The sequence below is a fragment of the Ovis canadensis genome, chromosome 13 (assembly GCF_042477335.2).
Source record: "Ovis canadensis isolate MfBH-ARS-UI-01 breed Bighorn chromosome 13, ARS-UI_OviCan_v2, whole genome shotgun sequence".
In the NCBI taxonomy this organism is placed as follows: Eukaryota; Metazoa; Chordata; class Mammalia; order Artiodactyla; family Bovidae; genus Ovis; species Ovis canadensis.
Genome location: NC_091257.1, coordinates 41,441,052 through 41,465,858, shown reverse-complemented (window position 1 = coordinate 41,465,858; position 24,807 = coordinate 41,441,052). Strand labels below are relative to the sequence as shown.

The following is a 24,807-nucleotide window of genomic DNA, read 5'->3' as shown; positions in this document are numbered from 1 at the left end:
ATCGTGGCAAAACCCGTCTCTGCGGTCAACCCCAAGGTTATCCAAACTCCAGTCGCAGACAGCTCGCACTGCCGAGGGGACAGCCGGGTCCGCCCCAGGAAGGCGGGGCCTGGGGAGCGCGCAGACTCCGCCCCGAGCCCGGGATTGGCGCGCCGGCCGCGGGCGGAGACCGAGTCCGCGCCGTATAAATATTCATGAGCCGGCCTGGGCGTAGCGGGGCCGGAGCGGGAAGTTGGCGAGGGACACTGCTCCCGCCGAGGAGGTGGCGGCGGCGGCGGCGGCGGCGGCGGCGGCGGCGGTGGTGGTGGCGGGGCGCGGGCGCGCCGCTCAGGTGTCTGCTCCGCCTTCCGGCCTGGATTTGCCTCCGTGAGTTCAGCGAGAAGGGGACCACCGACACCTTGCCCCAGTGCCGGCAGGAGCGCGACTTCCACCGGAGGAGGGGCCCGTCATCCCGGCTGCTGACCGACGGACGGACGCCGGGGACTGAGGGCCGTGGCCTCGGTGGAGGCGGGCCTCTAACCCCGGCAGCAGCCGCGCGGCCCTGGGGGCGAGCATGAGCCCCGGGACGCCGAAAGGGGGCTGCAGGGGCTGACCCGGCTCTGAGCGGCCTGGCCCAGCCATCTTGACTGCGCACCGCGGCCCGAGAAGAAACTTGCTGCGCCTCCGCCCTCAGTGCCCGGCAGAGTCACCGGCGCGCGCGAAGAAAGAGACCGAGGGAGGGAGAGATGAGCTGGGGGCTGGCCGCTCTGTCCCGCGAGGGCTGAGCCCGGCGGGAGTGAGCGGGGCAGACGCTGGGACCACGGTGCCCTTCGGCGGCCACCCTCGTCTCCCGCAGCGCCGAGAGGAAGCATCCCGATAAGGGACTAGGCTATTGGCAGAACCCCTCCCGAGAGAGGCAGGAGAGAGCCCGGCGCTCTCGCAGGAGTCCCTGGCGCCCCTCCGCGCGCCGCCCGGAGGGCGAAGGCGAGGGGCCGAGGCGCGCAGCATGGAGTGGGGTTACCTGTTGGAAGTGACCTCTTTGCTGGCCGCCCTGGCGCTGCTGCAGCGCTCGAGCGGTGCGGCGGCCGCCTCAGCCAAGGAACTGGCGTGCCAGGAGATCACCGTGCCGCTGTGCAAGGGCATCGGCTACAACTACACCTATATGCCCAACCAGTTCAACCACGACACGCAGGACGAGGCGGGCCTGGAGGTGCACCAGTTCTGGCCGCTGGTGGAGATCCAGTGCTCGCCCGACCTCAAGTTCTTCCTGTGCAGCATGTACACGCCCATCTGCCTAGAGGACTACAAGAAGCCCCTGCCTCCCTGCCGCTCGGTGTGCGAGCGCGCCAAGGCCGGCTGCGCGCCCCTCATGCGCCAGTACGGCTTCGCCTGGCCTGACCGCATGCGCTGCGACCGGCTGCCCGAGCAGGGCAACCCCGACACGCTGTGCATGGACTACAACCGCACCGACCTCACCACTGCCGCGCCCAGCCCGCCGCGCCGCCCCCCGCCGCCGCCCCCCGGTGAGCAGCCGCCCTCCGGCAGCGGCCACGGCCGCCCACCCGGGGCCCGGCCCCCGTCCCGCGGCAGGGGCGGCGGCGGGGACGCGGCTGCGCCCCCTGCGCGCGGCGGCGGCGGTGGCGGCGGTGGCGGCGGCGGGAAGGCGCGGCCCCCTGGCGGCGGCGCGGCGCCCTGCGAGCCGGGATGCCAGTGCCGCGCGCCCATGGTGAGCGTGTCCAGCGAGCGGCACCCTCTCTACAACCGCGTCAAGACGGGCCAGATCGCCAACTGCGCGTTGCCTTGCCACAACCCGTTCTTCAGCCAGGACGAGCGCGCCTTCACCGTCTTCTGGATAGGCCTGTGGTCTGTACTATGCTTCGTGTCCACCTTCGCCACCGTCTCCACCTTCCTCATCGACATGGAGCGCTTCAAGTACCCGGAGCGGCCCATCATATTCCTCTCGGCCTGCTACCTTTTCGTGTCTGTCGGCTACCTGGTGCGCCTGGTGGCAGGCCACGAGAAGGTGGCGTGCAGCGGCGGCGCTGGGACTGCTGGCGGGGCCGGGGGCGCGGGGGGCGCGGCGGCAGGCGCGGGTGCGGCGGGAGCCGGCGCCGGGGGCCCGGGTGGGCGCGGCGAGTATGAGGAGCTGGGCGCCGTGGAGCAGCACGTGCGCTACGAGACCACTGGCCCGGCGCTGTGCACGGTGGTCTTCCTGCTCGTCTACTTCTTCGGCATGGCCAGCTCCATCTGGTGGGTGATCCTGTCGCTCACGTGGTTCCTGGCGGCGGGCATGAAATGGGGCAATGAGGCCATCGCCGGCTACTCGCAGTACTTCCACCTGGCCGCGTGGCTCGTGCCGAGCGTCAAGTCTATCGCCGTGCTGGCGCTCAGCTCGGTGGACGGCGACCCGGTGGCAGGCATCTGCTACGTAGGCAATCAGAGCCTGGACAACTTGCGCGGCTTCGTGCTGGCGCCGCTGGTCATCTACCTCTTCATCGGCACCATGTTCCTGCTGGCCGGCTTCGTGTCGCTCTTCCGCATCCGCTCGGTCATCAAGCAGCAGGGTGGCCCCACCAAGACGCACAAGCTGGAGAAGCTCATGATCCGCCTGGGCCTCTTCACCGTGCTCTACACCGTGCCCGCCGCCGTTGTGGTCGCCTGCCTCTTCTACGAGCAGCACAACCGCCCGCGCTGGGAGGCCACGCACAACTGCCCGTGCCTGCGGGATCTACAGCCCGACCAGGCGCGCCGGCCCGACTACGCGGTCTTCATGCTCAAGTACTTCATGTGCCTGGTAGTGGGCATCACCTCGGGCGTGTGGGTCTGGTCCGGCAAGACGCTCGAGTCGTGGCGCGCGCTGTGCACCCGCTGCTGCTGGGCCAGCAAGGGCGCGGGCGCGGCGGGCGCGGGTGCGGCGGGCGGCGGCCCGGGGGGCGGGGGTCCGGGGGCTGGCGGGGGCGGGGGACCGGGAGCCGGCGGGGCGGGCTCCCTCTACAGCGACGTCAGCACCGGCCTGACGTGGCGATCTGGCACGGCCAGCTCGGTGTCTTATCCAAAGCAGATGCCATTGTCCCAGGTCTGAGCGGAGGGGAGGGTGCGCCCGCGAGGTGTAGGGAGGGGGCGAGGGGACAGAGTGCTGCGGGGGGTGGGGGGCTGGGAGGAGGACACTCGAAAGCAAAGGTTTCCACCCCTTCACCGTGTTGATTGCTATTAGCATCATAATGAACTCTTAATGGTATCCATTAGCTGGGACTCACTTAGAACAAAGTACCTGGCATTGAAGGCTCCCAGACCCCACCCCCCTTTCCTCTACCGACGGGCGAGGAGTTTCTCCCGCCAGGCGTTCATTTCTGTTGGCAGGGCAGAGGAGGGTGAGCCCCGCGGCTGCGTTTCTGAGACCCAAGGGTTGGAGCCCTCGCTGGTTGCCATTTGCTGAGCTTGAAGCCAGACCTACAGATTTCACCTGAGGGACCTAAGTTTTCTCCCTCGATTCTGCCTCGTAAACTCTTAACTCCTAACACGTCCTAGAGGCGGGATGAGCGCGACCTAACGGGATTGCACGGTTTGGGTATTCTTAATGACCAGGCAAATGCCTTAAGTAAACAAACAAGAAATGTCTTAATTATACACCCCAAGTAAATACGGGTTTCTTACATTAGAGGATGTATTTATAAATATAATTATTTGTTAAATTGTAAAAATGTGTAAAATATGTACATACCCAAAGATATACAGTCTGTACATTTTCTGTAAAAAGTTTAGAGGCCACCCCTGTAAGAACAAATATAAGTATTCTATTTTGTCAATAAAATGACTTTTGATAAATGATTTAACCGTCGCCCTCTCCCCCTGCCTCTTCTAAACTGTTACCTTGAACGTGCTTGTGGAGGGCCCCTCCGAAACAGGGACGTTTTCTGGTTTCTCATTATGTACACTGACCTTAGGCATGAAGAAAAATGACCTGTTAAACTCGAGTTCCTAAGTTGTCAGCAAAGTAAATATAACTGTTAAACTGAAATCAAAATGGAGGTTTTTGCACCTTTCCGAAAAGATGGTATTTTTAATGATAGCTCTTTTCTGATCCATGGATACCACTCACCTTAGTCGATGTAAATGGAACTTTTGCAAGGCACAATTCCACTCTGGCCTTGTTATTTATCTTGTATAATATCACTAAAGGCTTCAAACCCCACACTCATTTCTCGCGTCGTCCGTGATTTTGAAAGCACCTGCTCCTCCAGGACCTAACACACTGCTGAAGGGTAGAGGTTAATGTTTTCAGCCATCAATCACACTGTACAGTGTAAGTCACTCGACAATCCGGTGGTGGAACAGGCGCTCTTTAATGGATTAAACTAACGGGTTAACATCTTAATAACCTTCCAGGCTTGTGTATATCAAATGTGCTGCTTTTCCTAGAGAAAAAAGCTATTGTTCCTCTGTCAAGACTAAGCTAATTTATTTGAGCAGAAGGCTGTTGAATTAGCAGAAGAATGCTTTGGCAATTGTTGAACTTTTTACCTGTCTGCCCAGTGGCTCAGCACATCATTCCTTTAAGAGGAGCCAAATGAATAGGGTTAATCTGTAGGGAACTTGGTCCTTTGAGTTGGAAAAACTTTGATCTTTTCTCCTCTCCAAATGTGCTGTATAGTCTGAAGTTTCTTTCCCTGCGGCGGGCTCCTCTTCGTGCAGACCAATTGGCCACCGCGGAGCCTTAAAGTTCTTCCATGAAAGGGATGTGGGACTTTTACTTTAAAAAGGAGAGAGAGCCAGGGAGAGGAAGACTTGTAACAGTTAGTGAAGACCAGAGGCACAAGTGCCCGCAGCCTTTTAAACAGCTTTTCCCGGCATTGTTAGCCAGCCTGCAGGCAGCTAGGCATGAGTTGAAGCTTTATAGAAAAGGGTTCTGAATGCCCTACAGGTGGTCTGTGCACATAATCCCCCAATTTCAAGCGTTTTCCTTTGCTGGACAATTGCATTACAAAACTCCCTTCTTTTTCGCTCCTAATTGAACCAATGAACTATTATAAACTACAAGTTTTTCTTAAAAAAAACCTTCAGTGCCTAAATTCTATTGACTGAATTCTGGCAAGTTTTCTGAACCGAACCTTTTCAAACACCGGAAGTAAATGCTTCTTCAACTGACATTTCTCTTTTTCAGATATTTTTATTCCCCATGCTTGTTATTTTCTGACAGATTAGCAATAATTTAAAAGTAATTGGTAAGGTTGTGTGTTCCTGCTGAAAAGATAGCCCCAGGACCCTTATTAACCTGTCAATCAAGATAAGAAATGGGTAGCTACCCTGCTAATGATGAGGGGCATCAAACGTTTTGGGGTGGGTGGGGACCTCTGCAGCCTGCAAAGAAGTTTGTTCTCTTTTCCTAATAGGAATATTTAGTGGTTCAAAATTTTTTCTTTTAATGAATAGGATGGAAACTACTTTGACTGATCTTTCTCATGTAAGAAGCTTTTAAGAAGAATTTCTTGGTAGAAACATTTTGCAAATCCTTTCCAGTCCCTCTTGGTGTTAATTGGATTTTTAAAATTAGATATACAGTCAGAACACCTACTTTAGCTATCATGCTGATTTTATTTTTTAAAAGTCAGAACCACTGTAAAATCTCCTCCTCCTGCAGTTTCTATTAAAGAGTTCCTATTTTGTAACTTGGATGTCAATGAGTGGCATGCATGTAATCCATGAGGGTGACTCATGTACTTTTTGTACATAAACCAGCCATCAACTTAACATTGTCAATTTTAAAGTTTTGAAGGCAGTTCCCATAGTCTTTCCCACATATGTGGGATAAAGAGCAAGTTAAAAGACTGGTTAGAGGGACTTCCCTGGTGGTCTAGTGGTTAAGATTCACCTTTCAATGCAGGAGGTGAGAGTTCAATCCTTGGTCGAGGAGCTAAGATCCCACATGCCTTGTGGCCAACAAAACAAAACAGAAAATAGAAACAACAAATTAAATGGTCCAGATCAAAAAAAAACTTTTTAAAAATTCTAGTTAACATATTGGTTTCTGAGTTTAGCAGGATTCTCATTGATGTATTTTCAAGTATGTGACAGTGCGAAATGTTCAGCTTGGAAGTTTATTTCTTTATTCTTCAATATAGCCTTGTAAGATGCTGTATTTGATAACTTTTACAAAATGGCTATAAATGTGCTTAATATAAACATGCTTAATAAAAAGAAAACCTCACCAGCATTCTGAGGCCAGCTGTCAGGAGAGACTGATTTAGAGACTGAGCTACTTCTTTGCCTTTAAACCTAAAACTTGAGTCACAAAGTTGCCAATACCCAACTGGTATCTATTAATGGATAAAAAAGAAACAAACAAAAAAAAAATAGGTTTGAGGGATGGGAAAAGGAAGGAAGAGCATTTGACCATTTGCATTCGATGCATAGATGGGTCCCTTGCCAGAGCATGGAGCAAGTGTGAGTGTCTGAAAACCGTGTCAAATATAGTGGGACAAGGATGGGATATGGTTGCTGTATGGCTAGAAGATCAATGTAAATAAAGTCTAATATGGTTAAAAGCATTAGAAAAGCCAAAGCTCCTTAAAATTTCTCAGGGAGAAGTTATGGAAAACACTTTTTGCTTTATCATAAATGCAACTTGAAATTACCGTAAGGCAGAGGGGGAAGTGTATTAGAAGCTTAAGGAGAAACTCTGTCACCGTGACAGTGATGCTTGTGTTGATGTCATCTGCATGGACAACCTTGAAGGTTTCAGTAAACCTTCAAAGTTTGAAGGAAGGAAACCAGATTGTTTTGCCAAGAGAAACGTCACACATGGAGCCTTAAGCAGTTGTGAGCACAGGATGGGATTCAAAGCACAGGTACAGATGTCCATTGAGATGCTGTGCACAGCTTCCCTGGTGGTCAGTTTCTCACATTTGATACAATACTGCCACCTGGCGGTACTGCGAAGTTCCAGAACCAGAGGATGGGCAGGTTGCCTCACTTCAATTATTTCAAACACTGAACCCCACGCAGTGCTGACCTGACCCCTGCACAGAGGGCCTGCAGCTCTCTGTATTTATAATTTTAACTTTTTCTCTCAAGAAAAAGATCCCCAAGCTGTATCCGTTTAAGGTCTCACAAGACCTCACTTGAATTAAACCCTCAATACAACAGTTATGCTAAAAATCTAAAAAAGCTGGGGTGAAATCCAACAATGTCTCTTTTTAAAATTATCTTTTGGGACCTTCCTGATGGTCCAGTGGTTAAGATGCTGCACCTCCATTGTAGGGGGCACAAATTTGATCCCTGGTTGGGGAACTAAGATTCCTACATGCTATGTGGCCAGAAGATGGGGGCCAGGGGAAGTGGGGTTTTTTTTCTTTAATTTTTTAACTAAAAATAAAAGTTATCTTCTGCATTGCTTTGATTGCAAGAATGAGCTGCTCACCAAAGAGTCACTGCACCAAAACTTAATGGGAGAAAGAATAAACTGTGAAGACCATCTTGAAGGGGTGTCCAGATGGCTTGTTCATTTCAGTGTCAGCCTTACAATTGCCTACCATGAAGTCGATCTGTTGAGTCCGGTGGATGTTCTCCAAGGCCTCACATGAATGTTCTGGCTTGGGAGGGATACAGGCTGTCCCTCCTTGCCCAGCCAGGTGTTCATGGAAACACACCAAGTAATAGCAATCGTGCCAGGATGCAGGTCAGCCAAAGGGAAGAGGGGGAAGTGTCAATTCTAGAATAGTTGAGCACAGCAATGTGGGAAGACCAAGCCTGATAGGGGTGCATACAGGAAAGGGCAGATTCATGAAGCCCTCATCTGAGGCTTCTTGCTTCTAAGGATCAGAATGCCTGGTGGAGCCGGGAGGGAGGAGGTGGCACTTGTCAAGGGGATGAGGACCAAAGAAAATCTGAGAGGTCACCTACATGATCCTGGAGTTTGAAAGGGATTATCAAGAACCTTGGGCTTGCCTAGTGACTCAGTGATAAAGAACCCACCTGCCCGTGCAGGACACTTGGGTTCAATCCCTGAGTCAGGAAGATGCCCAGAGAAAGAAATGGCAACCCACTCCAGTATTGTTGCCTGGGAAATCCTGCGGACAGAAGAGCCTGGGAGCCTACAGACCCTGGGGCCGCAAAAGAGTCGGGCATGACTTAGCAATTAAACAACAACGTAGAGAACCTTGGTGCTCTGTGAACAAGAAGCGGCAGTGTGACCTAGGAATGTGATAGAATGTGGAATCAGAAGCTGTACTGTATCCAGATCCACAGCCCTTCAGCACATACATGGAACTGCCTCATTTTGTAGGCCAGGAAACTGATGCCCAAAGTAGGCTGGACTTGCCTAAAGCTGTACAGCCAGGAGCAGAGCTGGGCTTAAAAGCCACAGATCCTATGGTCACCCCTGCTTCCCTAGGCCTTTTCTGGCTTCCCTGGTGTCAGTATTAAGTCCCTAAGACCACCAACTGCCATGTGCATCCACTCCTGACCTCAGCTTTCCCAGCTTCATTCACCCAGCCCCAGAAGCCTACCAGAGTTCAAGTTTACCCTGGTTTGGCACTGACCCACAGAGGAACAGACAAACACCCAGCCTGAGAGGCTGCCAGGAGAGCTGTAGGAAGCCTTGTCTCTCGAGCCCCTGGCCAGCTTGGGTCAGTCACCTTCTCTGTGTGGCCCAGACCCTCAGTCACACAATAACTGTCCAAGTTCACATTTTCCCAATTGTCACAAAGGCCCAAGGACACAGTTTGTATTCTACTTAGGAGCTGCAGTGACCAGGACTTCCAAGGTGATGCTAGTGGTAAAGAACCCATCTGCCAGTGCAGGAGACATGAGAGAAGAGGGTTCAATCTTTGGGCCAGGAAGATACCCTGGAGGAGGGCATGGCAATCCACGCCAGTATGCTTGCCTGGGAAATTCCATGGACAGAGAAGCCTGGCAGGCTACAGTCCATAGGGTCGCACAGAGTCAGAAACAACTGAAGCGATTTAGCATGAACACATGCAGTGACCGGGAGGAAAGATAAGGGGTCAGTGGATGATGGGGTCTCACTGGGGGATATGGTCCTAAAGTGGAGGAGAGGGCAGCTGCCCTGGTCAGAAGAGGTCTGGGGCCTCCAGGAGGAAGGCGAATAGCAGAGCCACCGGGCAGCGAAGAGCCAGGCCAGAGTAGAAAACAGAGACTGTGGCTGAGCCCCCTGGAGATCTCTGGAAGGAATGGACCAATGGGGACAGGAGATTAACTCAGCTGATTTAAACTACAGGCTCCAGGAGATGCCCCAGGAGGGTGGTGGTGCCTGAATGGGGCAGCCAAAGGATGAAGTGATGGAGGACCTGCCAGGCAAGAGCAAAATCGGGGTAAATTTTAACGAAATGACCACGTTTGAATGACTTTCGAAGCCTTGGGGAGAATCATTGTTCACCAATGACAAGGTACCCATTTATTGTGCCTTATTTAATGCTCTGGTGAACCGTACACTAATTTAAAGTAGAACAATTTCCAACATTCATCCTCTAACCAATCTGTTTCTAATTAACCCTAGCAGTCGCTCTAATCCCTGCCTACACACTAGAAGCTCTTGGGGTGCTCCTTATGAACACCCTGTGCCCCAGAAGCACTCCAGACCAGTTGAACCAGAACTTCTGGGTGTGCAAGCTGGGAATTCAGGGTTTTCTCAAACTGCCCCAGGTGAATGATTCTTGTGTTGTTGTTATTTAGACGCTCAGTCATGTCTGACTCTTTGCAATCCCATGGAATCTAGCCCACCAGGCTCCTCTGTCTATGGGGTTTCCCAGGCCAGACTAGTGGAGTGGGTTGCCTGCCATGCCCTCCTCCAGGGGATCTTCCTGACCCAGGGATCAAACCCACGTCTCCTGCATTGGCAAGCAGATTTTTTTTTTTTTTTTTTTAACTACTGAGCCACCAGGGAAGACCATGGGTAGGCAGAGTTGAAAGCCGGTGAATGCTATTAAAAGTGACATTACGAAAGATCTAAAATGAAACAACAAAATATCAGTACAAATAGAAATTAGCAAATTGCTGTTGTCATCCAATTTGAATGAAGTGGTGATTTTTTGTCACCTTGAGTAAATATTTGGCAGAGGACAAGTGTGCCCTCACGTGGTCCAAAGGGAGAACTTCATGCTTTGTTGTTTAGAGGGAAAGCTCTCACTACATAGGGTTGTTTTGGATAACCCTGGCTTTTCTTTCACTTGTAAAGAAATGACAGAAAACTGGGTGCCCATGGAATGATTCTTTTAAACTAGAAATTATACACAACCTATAAACCTATTAGGACCCAATCATGTCAATATACTATTAGGAGAAGATATTAAAATCATGGGCTTCCAAGGTAATACAGTGGTAAAGAATCCACCTGCCAATGCAGGAGACACTGGAGATGTGGGTTTGATCCCTGGATTAGGAAGATCCCTTGGAGGAAGAAATAGCAACCCACTCCATTCTTGCCTGGGAAATCCCATGGACAGAGGAGCCTAGCGGGGTACAGTCCATGGGTCACAAAAAGTCAAACACGGCTGAGCATACACACACACACACACACACACACACACAAATTATAAATATTGTTTTTCTTCAGTAACTGTTTACTTAGTGAAACAAACTCAGCTAGAAATGAAGGTTCATCCTGTGGTGACCTGATCTGGGTAAGACTTTCCATGACCACGTAATCTATCTATCACCTTGTAGTCCAGAGGCAGGTAGACTGGGATCCTGGATATATGCCAATATGCACATCTTTAAAAGGAAACTCTGGAACTTCCTCAGCGGTCCAGTGGGACTTCCTCAGCGGTCTCGTGGTTAAGACTCCAAGTTTCCGCTGCAAGGGGTATAGGTGCGGTCCCTGGTCAGGGAACTACGATCCTGTATGCCATGGGGCATGGCCAAAAATAAAAAATAAGGAACTTAAAAAATTTTTTAAAGGAACCTTGTACTGTCTTACCTGAAGCTGCAACTATGCTCAAGCTTTAGAATTTTAGGATAATGCTTATTCAGTACAGAAAGCTACTGTGTCCTCTGATACCCTGAGAGAAGGAAGGGTCCTTGACCAAAGACCCCAGAGAGAAATCATCTCACAAATAAACTCTGAAGGTTTCCTGAGTCTACATAACAAGTATGATGTTAGATCTTAACTGTTACTTACACCTTATCCAGTTTCTGTAAGAAAAAGTCTAAGCAGAGGGTCATAGATCAAACCTATGGACAGGATACAAATTTTGCATAATACCATTCAAGAGGATTCTTGACTATACTGATGGGAACCAAAAGGAGTTAATAATTCAATTTAATCTTTCTGGAAACTATCTCATAATGAACATTGTTTATGTCTGGTTTGCTTAAAGAAACTGCAGGAAGCAGCTGAAAGCTGATGATATGAAGACAGGTTAAGAACAAGGACCCCGACCCACTGCCTTGCTCCACTTGTGTGACGTTTTGACAAGTTACTCAGCCTCTGTCTGCCTCAGCTTCCCCCTTTATAAAATGGGAAGAAGAATAGCACTTACTTCATAGGGTCATAGGTCAATCCTTTTTTTTTTTCCTCTTTTTTTAAATTGAGGTATAGCTGATGTACTGGCTTAGCCAAAAAGTTCATTCAGGTTTTTCTGTAAGACATTATGGAAAAATATGAACGCACATTTTGGCCAACCCAATACTATCTCTCTGCCCTTCTCACACAATTCTTCTGAGACAAATGACAGGATCAAGAGAAAAATAGTATTATATTTTAAAATCTCTATTTATAGAACAAAAGAAAAATCAAGATATAAACTCTCCAATGAGAAGCTTGTGACTTCCACTGTACTCATAAGGGTTAAGTGTCAGTGCTTTAACCCACTCAGAAGACAGAATTTCTATAATTTAAAAAAAAATTATGCTGTTCTAAAAATCCATTCATTCAGCACATGTCTGCTGAGTACCTACTGTGCAGAGAACTGGAGCTTACATTTGAGCATCTCTTGAACCGCCATGCCATGGGAAAGGAGTCAAAGCACCAGGTTCAGCTGCAGACATTTCCTTCACGTGAAACTCACCAGAGAAAACGAACTCCTGGTGGAGCTCAACAGCAAGAAGAATAAAGAAGCAAGAGAAAATGGAGAAGAAAGTTTACAAGAAAAAAAGACGGGATGAAGGAAAAAGTGTCTAATCAGAAGTGCAACAAAATGTGGCAAGTTCCATTAGCAATGTTACCTCCATACCCAGTCTCCACACTGGAGACATGTAGTTCCATACCCTGGAAAACCTTACCCTTCCTAACTTTTATACTGGAAATCTGGATTTCACATGAAGGAAATGACTAAGTCTAAAATACTCTTGGTTTAAAATGACTCACATACTCTTCAGATTAACAGAACCTAACACTGTATTATGATTTGTATATTTGCACTCCAAAATCCTCAGAGGATTTAGCAGTCTGCGACCAAAGATTGGATTTTTCCAAATCACACAGAAGCTTTTAAATCCAAGTTTAGTCTAATTAAAGGATGAATGTGGTGAATTCCATGACTTTTCAGCACAATCGTGTTGTGCCAGCTCAAGAAGGATTAATGCAAGACTAACACAGAGGTTTCCAAGTACAATAAAGCGAGGGTGGGTCTGTGGAAAGTTGGTAACTCTTTTCCAGGCCCCTAAAGTTACTGATTTGGTTTTACTGTAAGCTGTTCATTAACTTGGGTGAGAAGTGTCAAGTTAACAACAAAAGGTGCTAATTCCATTTGGATTATCAGCAGTGTGTCTTTCCAGCACAGTCAAGATTCTGCTGACACAACTGGGTACCATTCTACCTCCGGTTCTATTTTGCCTCCCAATCTCCGGTAACATTCCCCATTGGACCAGCACCCATCCAGAGGCACCCTGCTGGGCTGGGGGGCAAACACCCATTTGAGAAGTAGATGAAGTGTGTCTCTGGGGTCCCTCCACCCTCATTCTGTCCCCCTGTCTGGTGATGCCCATATATCCTTCTCTGGTTCCAAATTCTATTCTGCATCCTTTGATTTACATTGAACTTCCTTTTTAGTCTCTTCTCCAACCAAATCCAATAAGACTCCAAGGAAAAAAATACAGAACAGGGTCCATGCCCCATCCAAATCAGAAATACATAATATAGAAAATATGCTTTCTGATGCAACTAAATAACAGCTTCTTAGGAAACATTAGTGTTAGAAATACATGCAGTGGGGACTTCCCTGGTAGATCTGAGGTTAAGAATCTGTCTTGCAATGCAAGGGACATGGGTTCGATTCCTGGTCCCAATAGATTCCACATGCCTTGGAGCAGTGAAGCTCTTGTGCCAAAACTGCTGGGTCCACACACCACAACTAGAGATCCCGAATGGCACATGAAGATCCTGAGTGCCGAAACTCAGACCCAGTGCAGCCATATAAATAAATATTTTTTAAAATTGAAACACATGCAGCCTTCTTAGCAAGGTCCAGTGGGGAGATATACCAGGGCAGAGCCTTCCAACCCCCTCTAAAGGAGACCACATATACTCCCTTACCTCAGGCTGACATCAGGGATGTGTGGCTTCCTGTTGGCCCTGTTTAGACATGTGGAGTTACCAACAGATGTGCTAGACCTTTAGACCTCTTTGATCCTTCCCCAACACAAACACAAGCCACCATTCCTCCACTTTCCCAGATGTTCAAGGCCACCAGGCATGGGGTCTTAAACTCTGCCTCTGGGCCTCCATCGTGCTGCTTGCCCTGAGCTCCTAAAGCCCAGGTCTTCCCTTCCCAGCCTCCCTCCTCCGTTCCTTGGTGCCTCAGACACAAAGTTGGTCTTTGTGACTCCAGTCTTTCCTCCTTTTCTCCCTCGGGTGCTGCTGCTGCTGCTGCTGCTGCTAAGTTGCTTCAGTCGTGCCTGACTCTGTGCGACCCCATAGACGGCAGCCCACCAGGCTCCCCCGTCCCTGGGATTCTCCAGGCAAGAACACTGGAGTGGGTTGCCATTGCCTTCTCCAATGCATGAAAGTGAAAAGTGAAAGGGAAGTCGTTCAGTCGTGTCCAACTCTTAGCGACCCCATGGACTGCAGCCTACCAGGCTCCTCCATCCATGGGATTTTCCAGGCAAGAGTACTGGAGTGGGGTGCCATTGCCTTCTCCATCTCACTTAGGTACCAATCACTTTTTCCCTACACTCCCAAGAAGTCTGTCCCTCTCCCAATCTTATCTTCCTCGTCCACCCCTCCTCTTCTTACCACAATCTTGGGTCTGCCATGATCACCAAAGTGTAATTGTGGATACCATGTGATACAGAGAGTGTTTTCTCCCAAGGCATTGAGACTTTCAGATATATCTATGCTTGGAATTTTAGTTCAAGAGCTGAATCTTGATGGGTAATTTCAAACATCAGTCATGGATAGGTCCTACCCAACTAGAAAAAAATTCCAGGAGTTATAGAGCTATTCCACATCTCTGGGTTTTTTAAAAATAGAAGTATACTTGATTTAGAGTGTACAGCAAGACTCAGATATAGATATAGATACACACACTCTTTTTCAGATTCTTTTTCATTGTAGGTTATTACAAGATATTGAATTTAGTTCCCTGAGCTATACAATGTGTATGTGTGTGTTAAGTTGCTTCAGTCATGTCTGACTCTGTGACTTTATGGACTGTAGCCCACCAGCCTCCTCTGTCCATGGGATTCTCCAGGCAAAATTACTGGAGAGGGTTGTCATGCCCTCCTCCAGGGAATCTTCCCAACCCGGGGATCAAACTGGCATCTTCTACATCTCTTCCATTGGCAGGTGGGTTCTTTACCACTGGCACCACCTGGGAAGCTATACAGTAGGTCCTTGTTATTTATTTTATATGTAGTAGTATTCACACCTCTGTTTTAAAGACTTGTTGGATTCACTTTATAAGAAGTGAATTGTAAAAGTTTTTTTTTTTTTTAATCACTACTGAATGTTAAGCTGTGTAAGAAGACATGATTGAAGTTCCTTATACCCAGGGCAGAGCAGTTGGACATCTGACAAAAGGGTCAATTGCAAATAGCCTGCTACATACCAGGTGGGAGAGGCACACAGAATGAGTTCATCAAGCAGCTGAAATCCTCTTCTGATTGAAAAATCAGCAGTTGGCAAAGGTGGTACCTCCGTGACCATAAGCATCCTCTCTGTTCCTGACCCAGAAAAGGAGTGATCAAGAAGCCTTGAGCTGGCCAAGAGTTGATTACGGTGTGGGGAAGGCTTTTCTCCCTAATGAGCCAAAATCTCATGAGAGGTGGTGGGGTGTGGAGAAATAACACAGGTTTTGGAGTCAGATTTAAATTCCTAATCCAGTTTCCTTCACTGTGTGACCCTGAGAAAGTGACCAGTGAGCCTGTTTTCTTAATCCATCCAGTGGTACCTTCAGGGCTACCGAGAGGATTGAGTGACCTGACCTGCATGCTGACATGCAGTAGACAATCAGTGCTCTGTTCCGCAGGGAACTGACTGATCTCTTACATGGCTCCTCGGCCAGCTTCCTCCTGCCTCCCGTACAGCAGCTGTTTCAGACTGTCTCCAAACTCATTTGCCTAAAGAAGCTCCCTGCCCTCCTGTGAGCATCATGTCAGCTCCTCTCTTGCCCCCTTGCCTCCAGTCTCCAAGGAGATGTCTCCCCTCTGCTCCTGATGATCCACTCACAGGCGTTCTTTGTCTGATCCTCCATCAGGTCAAATAACTGTTCTGTTACTGATCCCCCCCTTTATCTCATGTCTTCAAACCTCCCTCTCTGTACTGCTGTCATCCTATAGCTTAAAGTTTCTTCTAAAACTTCACATTAAAAATTGTTTACTGAACACCAAGGAGGTGTGGAGTTGCCTGAAGCAAACGGTAGAGTGTGGGCACAAATATCCAAGGATTTGATAGCAGTTCTGTGCTGTTTATTCCCAAATCTATCTCCTGCCAAACCCCTCTCTGAGTTCCTGTCCAGTAAATTGAACTTTCGGTTGGGGATCTCCTCCTAAACGCTTCACAAATGACTCAGCCTCAGCAGTTCCAAAGCAGAAACCATCAGCATCCATATCCCATTAAGGTTTCCTCTTTGGTGAAAGTTACAAAGAGATGGGAATACCAAACCATCTTACCTGCCTCCTGAGAAGCCTGTTTTCAGGTCAAGAAGCAACAGTTAGAACTGGACATGGAATAACAGACTGGTTCCAAATTGGGAAAGGAGTACGTCAAGGCTATATATTGTCACCCTGCTTATTAAACTTATATGCAGAGTACATCATGCGAAATGCCCGGCTGGATGAAGCACAAGCTGGCATCAAGACTGCAGGAAGAAATATCAATAACTTCAGAAATGCAGATGACGCCACCCTTATGGCAGAAAGTGAAGAGGAAGTAAAGAGCCTCTTGATGAAAGTGAAACAGGCGAGTGGAAAAACTGGCTTAAAACTCAACATTCAAAAGACAAAGATCATGGCATCCAGTCCCATCACTTCATGACAAATAGATGGAGAAACAAAACACTACAGACTTTATTTTCTTGGGCTCCAAAATCACTGCAGATGGTGATTGCAGCCTTGAAGTTAAAAGACACTAGCTCCTTGGAAGAGAAGCTATGACCAGCCTAGACAGCACATTGAAAAGCAGAGACATTACTTTGCCAACAAAGGTCCATCTAGTCAAAGCTATGGTTTTTCCTGTAGTCACCTATGGATGTGAGAGTTGGACCATAAATAAAAGACAAGCGCTGAAGAATTGATGCTTTTGAACTGTGGTGTTGGAGAAGACTCTTGAGAGTCCCTTAGACTACAACGAGATCAAACCAGTCAATCCTAAAGGAAATCAGTCCTGAATATTCATTGGAAGGACTGATACTGAAGCTGAAGTTCCAATACTGTGGCCACCTAATGTGAAGAACTGACTCATTAGAAAATACCCTGATGCTGGGAAAGATTGAAGGCAGGAGGAGAAGAGGACGACAGAGGATGAGATGATTGGATGGCATCACCAACTCAATGGACATGAGTTTAAGCAAGCTCTGGGAGTTGGTGATGGACAGGGAGGCCTGGTGTGCTGCCGTCCATGAGGTCACAAAGAGTCAGACACAACTGAGCAACTCAACTGAACTGAACCAAGCACCCATGATCTCGTCCCTCTTCTTCATTCCCACCTATCAGAGCCATCCGTGTTTCACCGCCTCTAGAACAGCTCTTCAGCATCCTTACTTCCAGGTGTGCATGCATCTGGGGCTGCCAAGTTGAAATAAAATAGATGGAGTAGAAGAGCCCAGGAACAGGGCAAGACCAATCAAGACAGCCTCAAGTCACAGGCTGAAAGATACAAAATTGTGTTTTTGAGTTTAATCTGGACTGAAATTTATCCTGGGGAGGCAATTTCCTCAAGAATGAGAGAAAATCATGATTTAAATAATTACAACCTGGAGAGCATTTAAACACGCCTAGAAGATCAAGTTCTTTGAAAAGTTGGCCCAACTTGTAAATCTTATTCGATTTAAATTCTCTATGATGATGTAAGGATGACTATTTACTAACTGGTTAGTTACTAAAATGTTAACTAACCTGTGTCACTGTGACTCAGTTTCATGCCCAAGGGCAACGTCACTAACAGACTTAGTGTGGGGCTCAGACACGTCATCTACTCAGAGGGAACTCCCCCAAGTTCTACACAAAGCCCCAGAGGAAGATGGCATCTTCAAGGTTAGCATTTTAAACTCACCCCATGAAATTATGGCAGCATCACAAATAGTCGGCCTGGAGTCAACACTGGCTTCACAGTCCGTGGAGAATGCGTGCAGACTTCAGTACAAATTTTCTGAAAGTTTGTCATAAGGAAATAACCCAATAAGAGAAAAGACTCGTGTGTCCATGCCATTTTATTTTCTAATATCAAAAACCTAGCAGCACTTTATTCAACAGCACCCTGAATGTTCTATAGCAGAGGCTGGGGTTATTGATCAGCACCATCACTTGGTGGATTATTCCCCATCCAGTCAAATGGGTGATAAAGATCAGAGAACCACAAACAATGTGGCTTCTTTGTTAGCAAGGGGAAAAGGCAGAATAGAAGTATTACAAATGAAGTTATAAATTTTAACACCTAAGAAGCTAAAGAATACAAACAGATTATGCTATTGGGTTATAGAGGAACATTGGGGGCATTATTTCAAAACTTCTATGTTCTTGTATTTCCATTATAACTTTTTTTAACTTCAAGAAATGTTTGCCATACCAGCTTGCATTCAAACAGTTGCATTCTTCTTCTACCGTAGACTTTTCATACAACCTCAAACACCACATTAAAGACTCACTTATTAAAACCACAGGGTCCTGGGACTTCCCTGGTGCTCCAGCGGCTAAGACTTCATACTGCCAATGCAGGGGACTCGGGTTCAATCCCTGGTCAGGGAGCCAGATCCCACAAGTCACAACGGATCGTTTCCATGTTGCATCTAAAGATCCCTCATGTTGTAATGAAGATTGAAGATCTCTTGTACCACAACAAAAACCCAGGGCAGCCAAAGAAAAACAAACAAGAAACACAAAGTCCTACTGTATAGCATAGGGAATTATAGTCAGTGTCTTGTAATAAACCATAATGGAAAATAACATGGAAAAGAATATACTCTATGGGGACACGACTGAGACACTGAGCACACATACACAAATGGGGACCCTCTATTAATTTATTAACCTCCTAGAAGCCTACAATATTGCAAACACTCATCTTTGTGAACAATAACTCATTCTGACTGTCTTCAAGAAAGCATCTGGGAGTGATGGAAGGACCAAAACCAGCTGGGAGTGAGAAGGCTTGGCCACCAACTGGCCAGATTATCTTAGATGAGTGATCTCACCTTCCTGGACCTTCATATCCCCGGGTGTAAGATTAGCTGGTCAAGTTCAAGTCACTAAGGCTCCTGGCAGATGGAAGACTCTAAGATGCCAAATGCTGGATGGAACGGGCTTGGGAGCCCCGCCCCCACCCCCCTGCCCCCAGAGTGAAGTCTGGGTGAAGAGCCCTGGCCAGAGGCAGTGAGGACGCAGGTCCCTGAGAGAGGGGCATGCGAGGAGTCCAGGAAAGGGTGGTTACTTAATGCCCCATGTCCAACCGCCACGAGAGTAAGGGAGGCAGCCCAATTCCCTTCTCCTGGGAAGAAGTTTTGCCATCAGCTCAATAGTGGTCTATTTATAAACAAAAGAAATTGGATGGTGGAATATCCAAGTCTGAACCATAAAATTTAATTTTTAAGTATATGTTGTCTGCATTTATGCCCCAATCATCTCATCAAAAGACATGCTCAAATACAAGAATGGCCTTCCTTATCTTTCTCTAGTAATTCATCCCTTACCTTGTACAAGTACCAGGCATAAAAAAGATGCTCAATAAATACACATACGTAATAAGTCATTTTCACTATCTTCCATTTATTTCCAAAAGGTGACACTTTTTTAATAGATGAGGAAACAAAGACAAACAAATAAACGAAAAGCTAATGTTCCCAGAGCCCTCAGCTGGTGAGGGAATGGAAACATTTCATCATCCCCAGAGAACAGCTTCTCAACTTCTGTCTGAAGAAACCTTCTGGGCACAGAGCAAAAGCTGATGGACCTGCTTTAGCATAAGACTTTACTTCCTCCTCACAACCACGTGTATAAAATGACCAAATTTTTAATTTTGGAAGGAAACAGCACTAGATATGCTCGGTGTCAACTTTAACAATGCCTGAGGCTTTCTTCGGATCAAATATCCCAGGTGAGGAAGACCAATTACAAACATTTAATTGCCTCTCAAATACTCTTTCTGAGATCAAAAGCACTTTAACCTTTTAAAGCACAAGAAAAGGAGAACTCTAAAAGACAAAGTAACACATCGTTTCATACACCCAGGGGGGAAAACCTCATGCACCTTTGCAGACACCTTCTGTGACAAGTTACAGCCAGAGAGGAATTGTTGTGGCTGTTTAGGAAACAGGTTGGAAGGAGGACTCATACATGAATCGCACATGCTCTCCACGCAGCCCCTGTCCTTTGCGTTTGTTGGCACGTCCACCACGAGTTTCCTGGGTACTCACACCATAGGGTTGTGCACAATCCTCCCTGAACTCCATCTCTGCCAGTCTCAGCCATCATTGTCCATCTTATGTTACAAACCTGCCTCTCAGGCCAAACATTTGCAGTTTGCAGCCTGAACACGTGCAAAAGCCAGAGAAATGGACAATCAGACACTATAGGCAAAAATCAAGTAAAGTCGATATAAGGGGCCGCATCTCAACCCCAAGAGGATAAACCATTGTCTTGTTAAATGAACTCCTTCCCAGGAGACCTGAGTGCCTACAATTACTCCTTCAGCCCGAATTTCTCACCCCTTCTGTTTTCCAAAGTTAACCTAAAACAATTCCCAGATCTGCTGCTGGGATTTCTTAAATCCTCTTTTTCTGGGTGGAAATAAGTAAGAATGGAGCAGAGTGAAAATGCTCTAGGGGCGCCTTCAGGAATAAATTAACATCTTGGTGCTTAGAAGCACCGCATCCTAAACGTGGTCCAGGGGAGGCCTCTGCTGGTCAGAAAGGAGATGGGAAGGAGACTGGGAGCATCCCGAACAGTAAGGCAGTCCTTACATCCGCCTTTCAGCGCAGAGAAAATCAAAGTTCACAGAAACTGGACGAGTTGTTTAAACTGGAACAATGGCCTTTAGTTAGATTTCTACTGGTTTGCTGGCCTCTCAATCAGCTGGTGATAAGCTGATGTTTTGTTTTGTTTTGTTTTTCTTTTAGACTCACGGAAAGAGACAAAAGCAAGATATTACATGCTAGGTGCAAACCTGGAGCTGAATAAATACTGGTTAGTCAAAGTATCTCTGTTAATTTGAAATCTCATTTCTCAGCCTATTGATAAAATGCAGACAGGGGCTATGTGGAGAGCAAGAAGCACCCACCAGCAGAGGGAAAGAGGACTGCAGGGAGAGAAACCCATCCAGTTAACCAGGAGGGCAACTGACTGGGAGCCTAGGATTTAGAAAAGGCAGAGGAAACAGAGATTAAATTGCCAACATCTGCTGAATCAGAAAAAAGCAAGAGAAAACAGAAAAAAAAAAAAAAACTTCTGCTTCATTGACTACAATAAAGCCTTTGACTGTACAGATCACAATAAACTGTGGAAAATTCTTAAAGAGATGGAAATGCCAGACCACCTTACCTGCCTCCTGTGAAACCTGTATGCAGGCCAAGAACCAACAGTTAGAACTGAACATGGAACAGTGGGCTGGTTCCAAATCGGGAAAGGAGTATGTCAAGGCCATATATTGTCACCCTACTTATTTAACTTACATGCAGGGTACATCATATGAAATGCTGGGCTGGATGAAGTACAAGCTAGAATCAAGATTGCCAGAAGAAATATCAATAACCTCAGATATGCAGATGACAACACCCTTACAGCAGAAAGTGAAGAGGAACTCATGAGCCTCTTGATGAAGGTGAACGAGATGAAAGAGGAGAGTGATAAACCAGGCTTAAAACTCAACATTCAAAAAACTAAGATCATGGCACCTGGTCCCATCACTTCATGGCAAACAGATGGGAAAACAATGGAAACAGTGACAGACTGGGCTCCAAATCACTGTGGATGGTGACTGTAGCCATAAAATTTAAAGACGCTTGCTTCTTGGAAGAAAAGCTATGACCAGCCTAGACAGCATATTAAAAAGTAGAGACATTACTTTGCCAATAAAGTCTGTCTAGTCAAAGCTATAGTTTTTTCCAGTAGTCACATATAGATGTGAGAGTTGGACCATAAAGAAGGCTGAACGCTGAAGAATTGATACTTTTGAACTGTGGTGTTGGAGAAGACTCTTGAGAGTCCCTTGGACAGCAAGCAGATCAAATCAGTCAATCCTAGAGGAAATCAACCCTGAATATTCATTGGAAGGATTGATGTTGAAGCTGAAACTCCAATACATTGGCCACCTGATGCAAAGAGCCAATTCAGTAGAAAAGGCCCTGATGCTGGGAAAGATTATGGGCAGGAGAAGGGATCAACAGAGAATGAGATTGTTAGATGGCACCACTGACTCAATGGACATGAGTTGAACAAACTCTGGGAGATGGTGAAGGACAGGGAAGCCTGGCATGCTGCAGTCCATGGGGTAACAAAGAGTCGGACACAATCGAGCAACTGAACAACTAGAATGTGGACTTCCATTGGCCAGAGGCACATGCTATACAATCATTCCATCCTTTAAATGGGTCACATACTTCTGTACTCTGCCTGTCTGGGGATGGAAGAAACTTATTACTGAAATCCAGCTTTGGGGCCTTTCATGTGGTCCAGTGGTTAAGAATTCACCTTGCAATGCAGGGGACTCTGGTTCAATTCCTGGTTGGGGAACAAAGGTCCCACATGCCTCAGAGAAACTAAGCCCTCGAGCCACAGCTAGAGAGTCTGTGGGCCTCAGTGAAAGATCCCGTGTGCTGACACGGAGACCTGACACAGCTAAATCAATAAATACATACATTTCATCAATTGTGAAAATAATCATAAAAGAAAAAGTCTAGTTTTGCATTTGATTTTTGATTTCCTAAATTCTCCATGAAACTCATTTCATTGAGTGGAGCTTCTGAGAAAAATCAGTCACTTCTTTCAGCTCTCTTTTCTGCCACTCACATCTCTCTCTTGGGTCACAGCATGGAGGAGAGAGTTGCTCAAGGGAGAGATTCCCTCTATGCTGGACAGGAGGGAAGAAAAGTATACATTCCTCTGTTTCAAATGGGGAAGGTGGGGAGACAGCTGTTCCCTTTCTAGGAGATATTTCTCCCACAGAACAACCATAGCACAGCTGGCAGGACTCACAGGCTCGGCTGCCAACCGGGCCCCTGCAGTTCAGATGCTGCACTAGGGGCGGAGAAAGATCCTCTGCAGGAGGGGACGCTGGGCAAGTCTTCACTGCAGAGCCCCAGCCTCCTCCTCACCTCCTGCTGGAAACCAGATCCACACAGAAAATTTGAAGTAGATTCTCAAAGTGGATTCTAGCATCCTACCAAAAAAGAGTCACGTGTATTCATTCGGTAAATAATCCCTCTCTGCGCTGAGCAGGAGCATCATCTCACTGACCCTCACATGCTGTCTTGCACATCTGTCCCAGAGGGAGCCAGGCCCAGGTATGGTGGCTCAGTGCTGGGTTCCACCAGCTGGTCCTCACTGCAGCCAGAACACTAACTCAGGAAGATTTCTGGAAATCTAACCTGGAAAGCTAGACTTACACAGCATCTAACAAACCATTCATACTGAGCAAAGACCATCGCTGTGCACTTAATACCCACTAAGATTCTTTCCCACCTGAAACATTTCTGTCTAAGAACACAGTCCTGAGCACAAGAGATTCGGGGTCCAGACCCTTTTCTGTGGGTTCTCTGCATCGGCATCACCTCCTTTCTCTACTCTGCAACCCCAGTGCATCCCATCCAAGGACCTGAGCCAACATCCTTGCTTATCTTCTCTCCTGAGACTGGTTCACTGGCCACTGAAAAGGTATTAAATCCCTCCCACAGGGCAGGTACCCAGGGAACAGTTGCTGCCTGACGCGAACACTGGCCAACTGTTGGCCCTAACTTTTCCTCCTTCTTCCTGGACACATGGTCATCTCTCACTAACTGCTAGAAATTGGTTCCAAAATCCACAGATGGTCTTGTCTCTTATAGAAAATGGCCTAGTGTTTGCTTACAACCCAAGTGCACCCTCCCTTATACTTTAAATCATCTCTAGATGACACAATATCTAATACAAAGTAAATGCTATGCAAATAGTTGTAAATACAATGTAAGTGCTGTGTAGATAGTTGCCTGCATGCAGCAGATCCAATTTGGCATTTTGGAACTTTCCAGAATCTTTTGTAAAATTTTAGATCCATAGTTGGCTGAAACCAATTCACCCACAGATGCAGAGGGCCAGCTGTATAACTCAACCACCATTCGCAGCCTTCTGAGCCCTTAGGACTGAGCTCTAGCTGGGTATGCTAGGGCCCTTCCTGACCTGGCCTCAAAACAGTTCTGGTCTCTGCCACAGCAATCTTGGCATCATGGGCAGAAGATAGTAGAGCCTAGGGCGGGAGGAGCCCCAAGTCACCACCCAGAGGAAAACTGTCCATCCGTCAGAAAATGCAGCTCTTTATGAAACTGCTGTGCTAAGAATCTCAAATTGGGGTGACCTGTTAGAGCAGGTACAATTACCTAATTCCTGCTGCCTCTGCCTTGGGCAGCGGGTGACTCTGTAATGCTCCGTGGGAGGAACCCAAGCCCCTGAACCATCTTGTATTCACCCAGCGTGCCCAAGATACAGGTTTGCTGTTGCTGCTTAGTCGCCAAGGTGTGTCCAGGTCTATGGAAACCCCATGAACTGTAGCCCGCCAGACTCCTCTGTCCATGGGATTTCCTAGGAGCTGCTATTTCCTCCTCCAGGGGATCTTCCTGGCCCAGGGATCAAACCCATATCTCCTGTATTGGCAGGCAGTTTCTTTACCACTGAGGAACCAAAGAAGCCCCAAGATACAGAGAGGTGGACTGAAATCTTGGCAAGGAGGATGATAACCACATGATTTTCTACTTTTTTTAAAACCTTTTCTTGAACAGAATCTGAAAAACTTTTCCCCCCTCTTTCTAAGGGATAACTAGAAAAGATCTTTGAAGGCTTCAGAACTTGTCACAAACCAGGGGCGATGTACAGCAGCCTGTGTGAAAGAGAAGGGGAGGCTCACCGCCCTCTGTGTTGTTCTGATGAGGCAGTTACCATGAAGCGGATGCAACCAACCATGCTCCAGAACACACCAAGCCCCTTCTGCAATCTTGCTCTCACAATGCGGGTCACAGCAGATGACCCCACGTCTGT

The 24,807-nt window shown here is 47.5% G+C and overlaps 1 protein-coding gene across 1 annotated transcript; it reads left to right on the top strand.

Annotated features, from left to right (window-relative positions):
- The first annotated feature begins 221 nt into the window (after positions 1–221).
- FZD8 (frizzled class receptor 8) lies at positions 222–4,173 on the top strand. The gene has a single exon (XM_069546445.1). The coding sequence runs from the start codon at positions 986–988 to the stop codon at positions 3,059–3,061; it is 2,076 nt and encodes a 691-aa protein (XP_069402546.1). The 5' UTR covers positions 222–985; the 3' UTR covers positions 3,062–4,173.
- Positions 4,174–24,807: the final 20,634 nt, after the last annotated feature.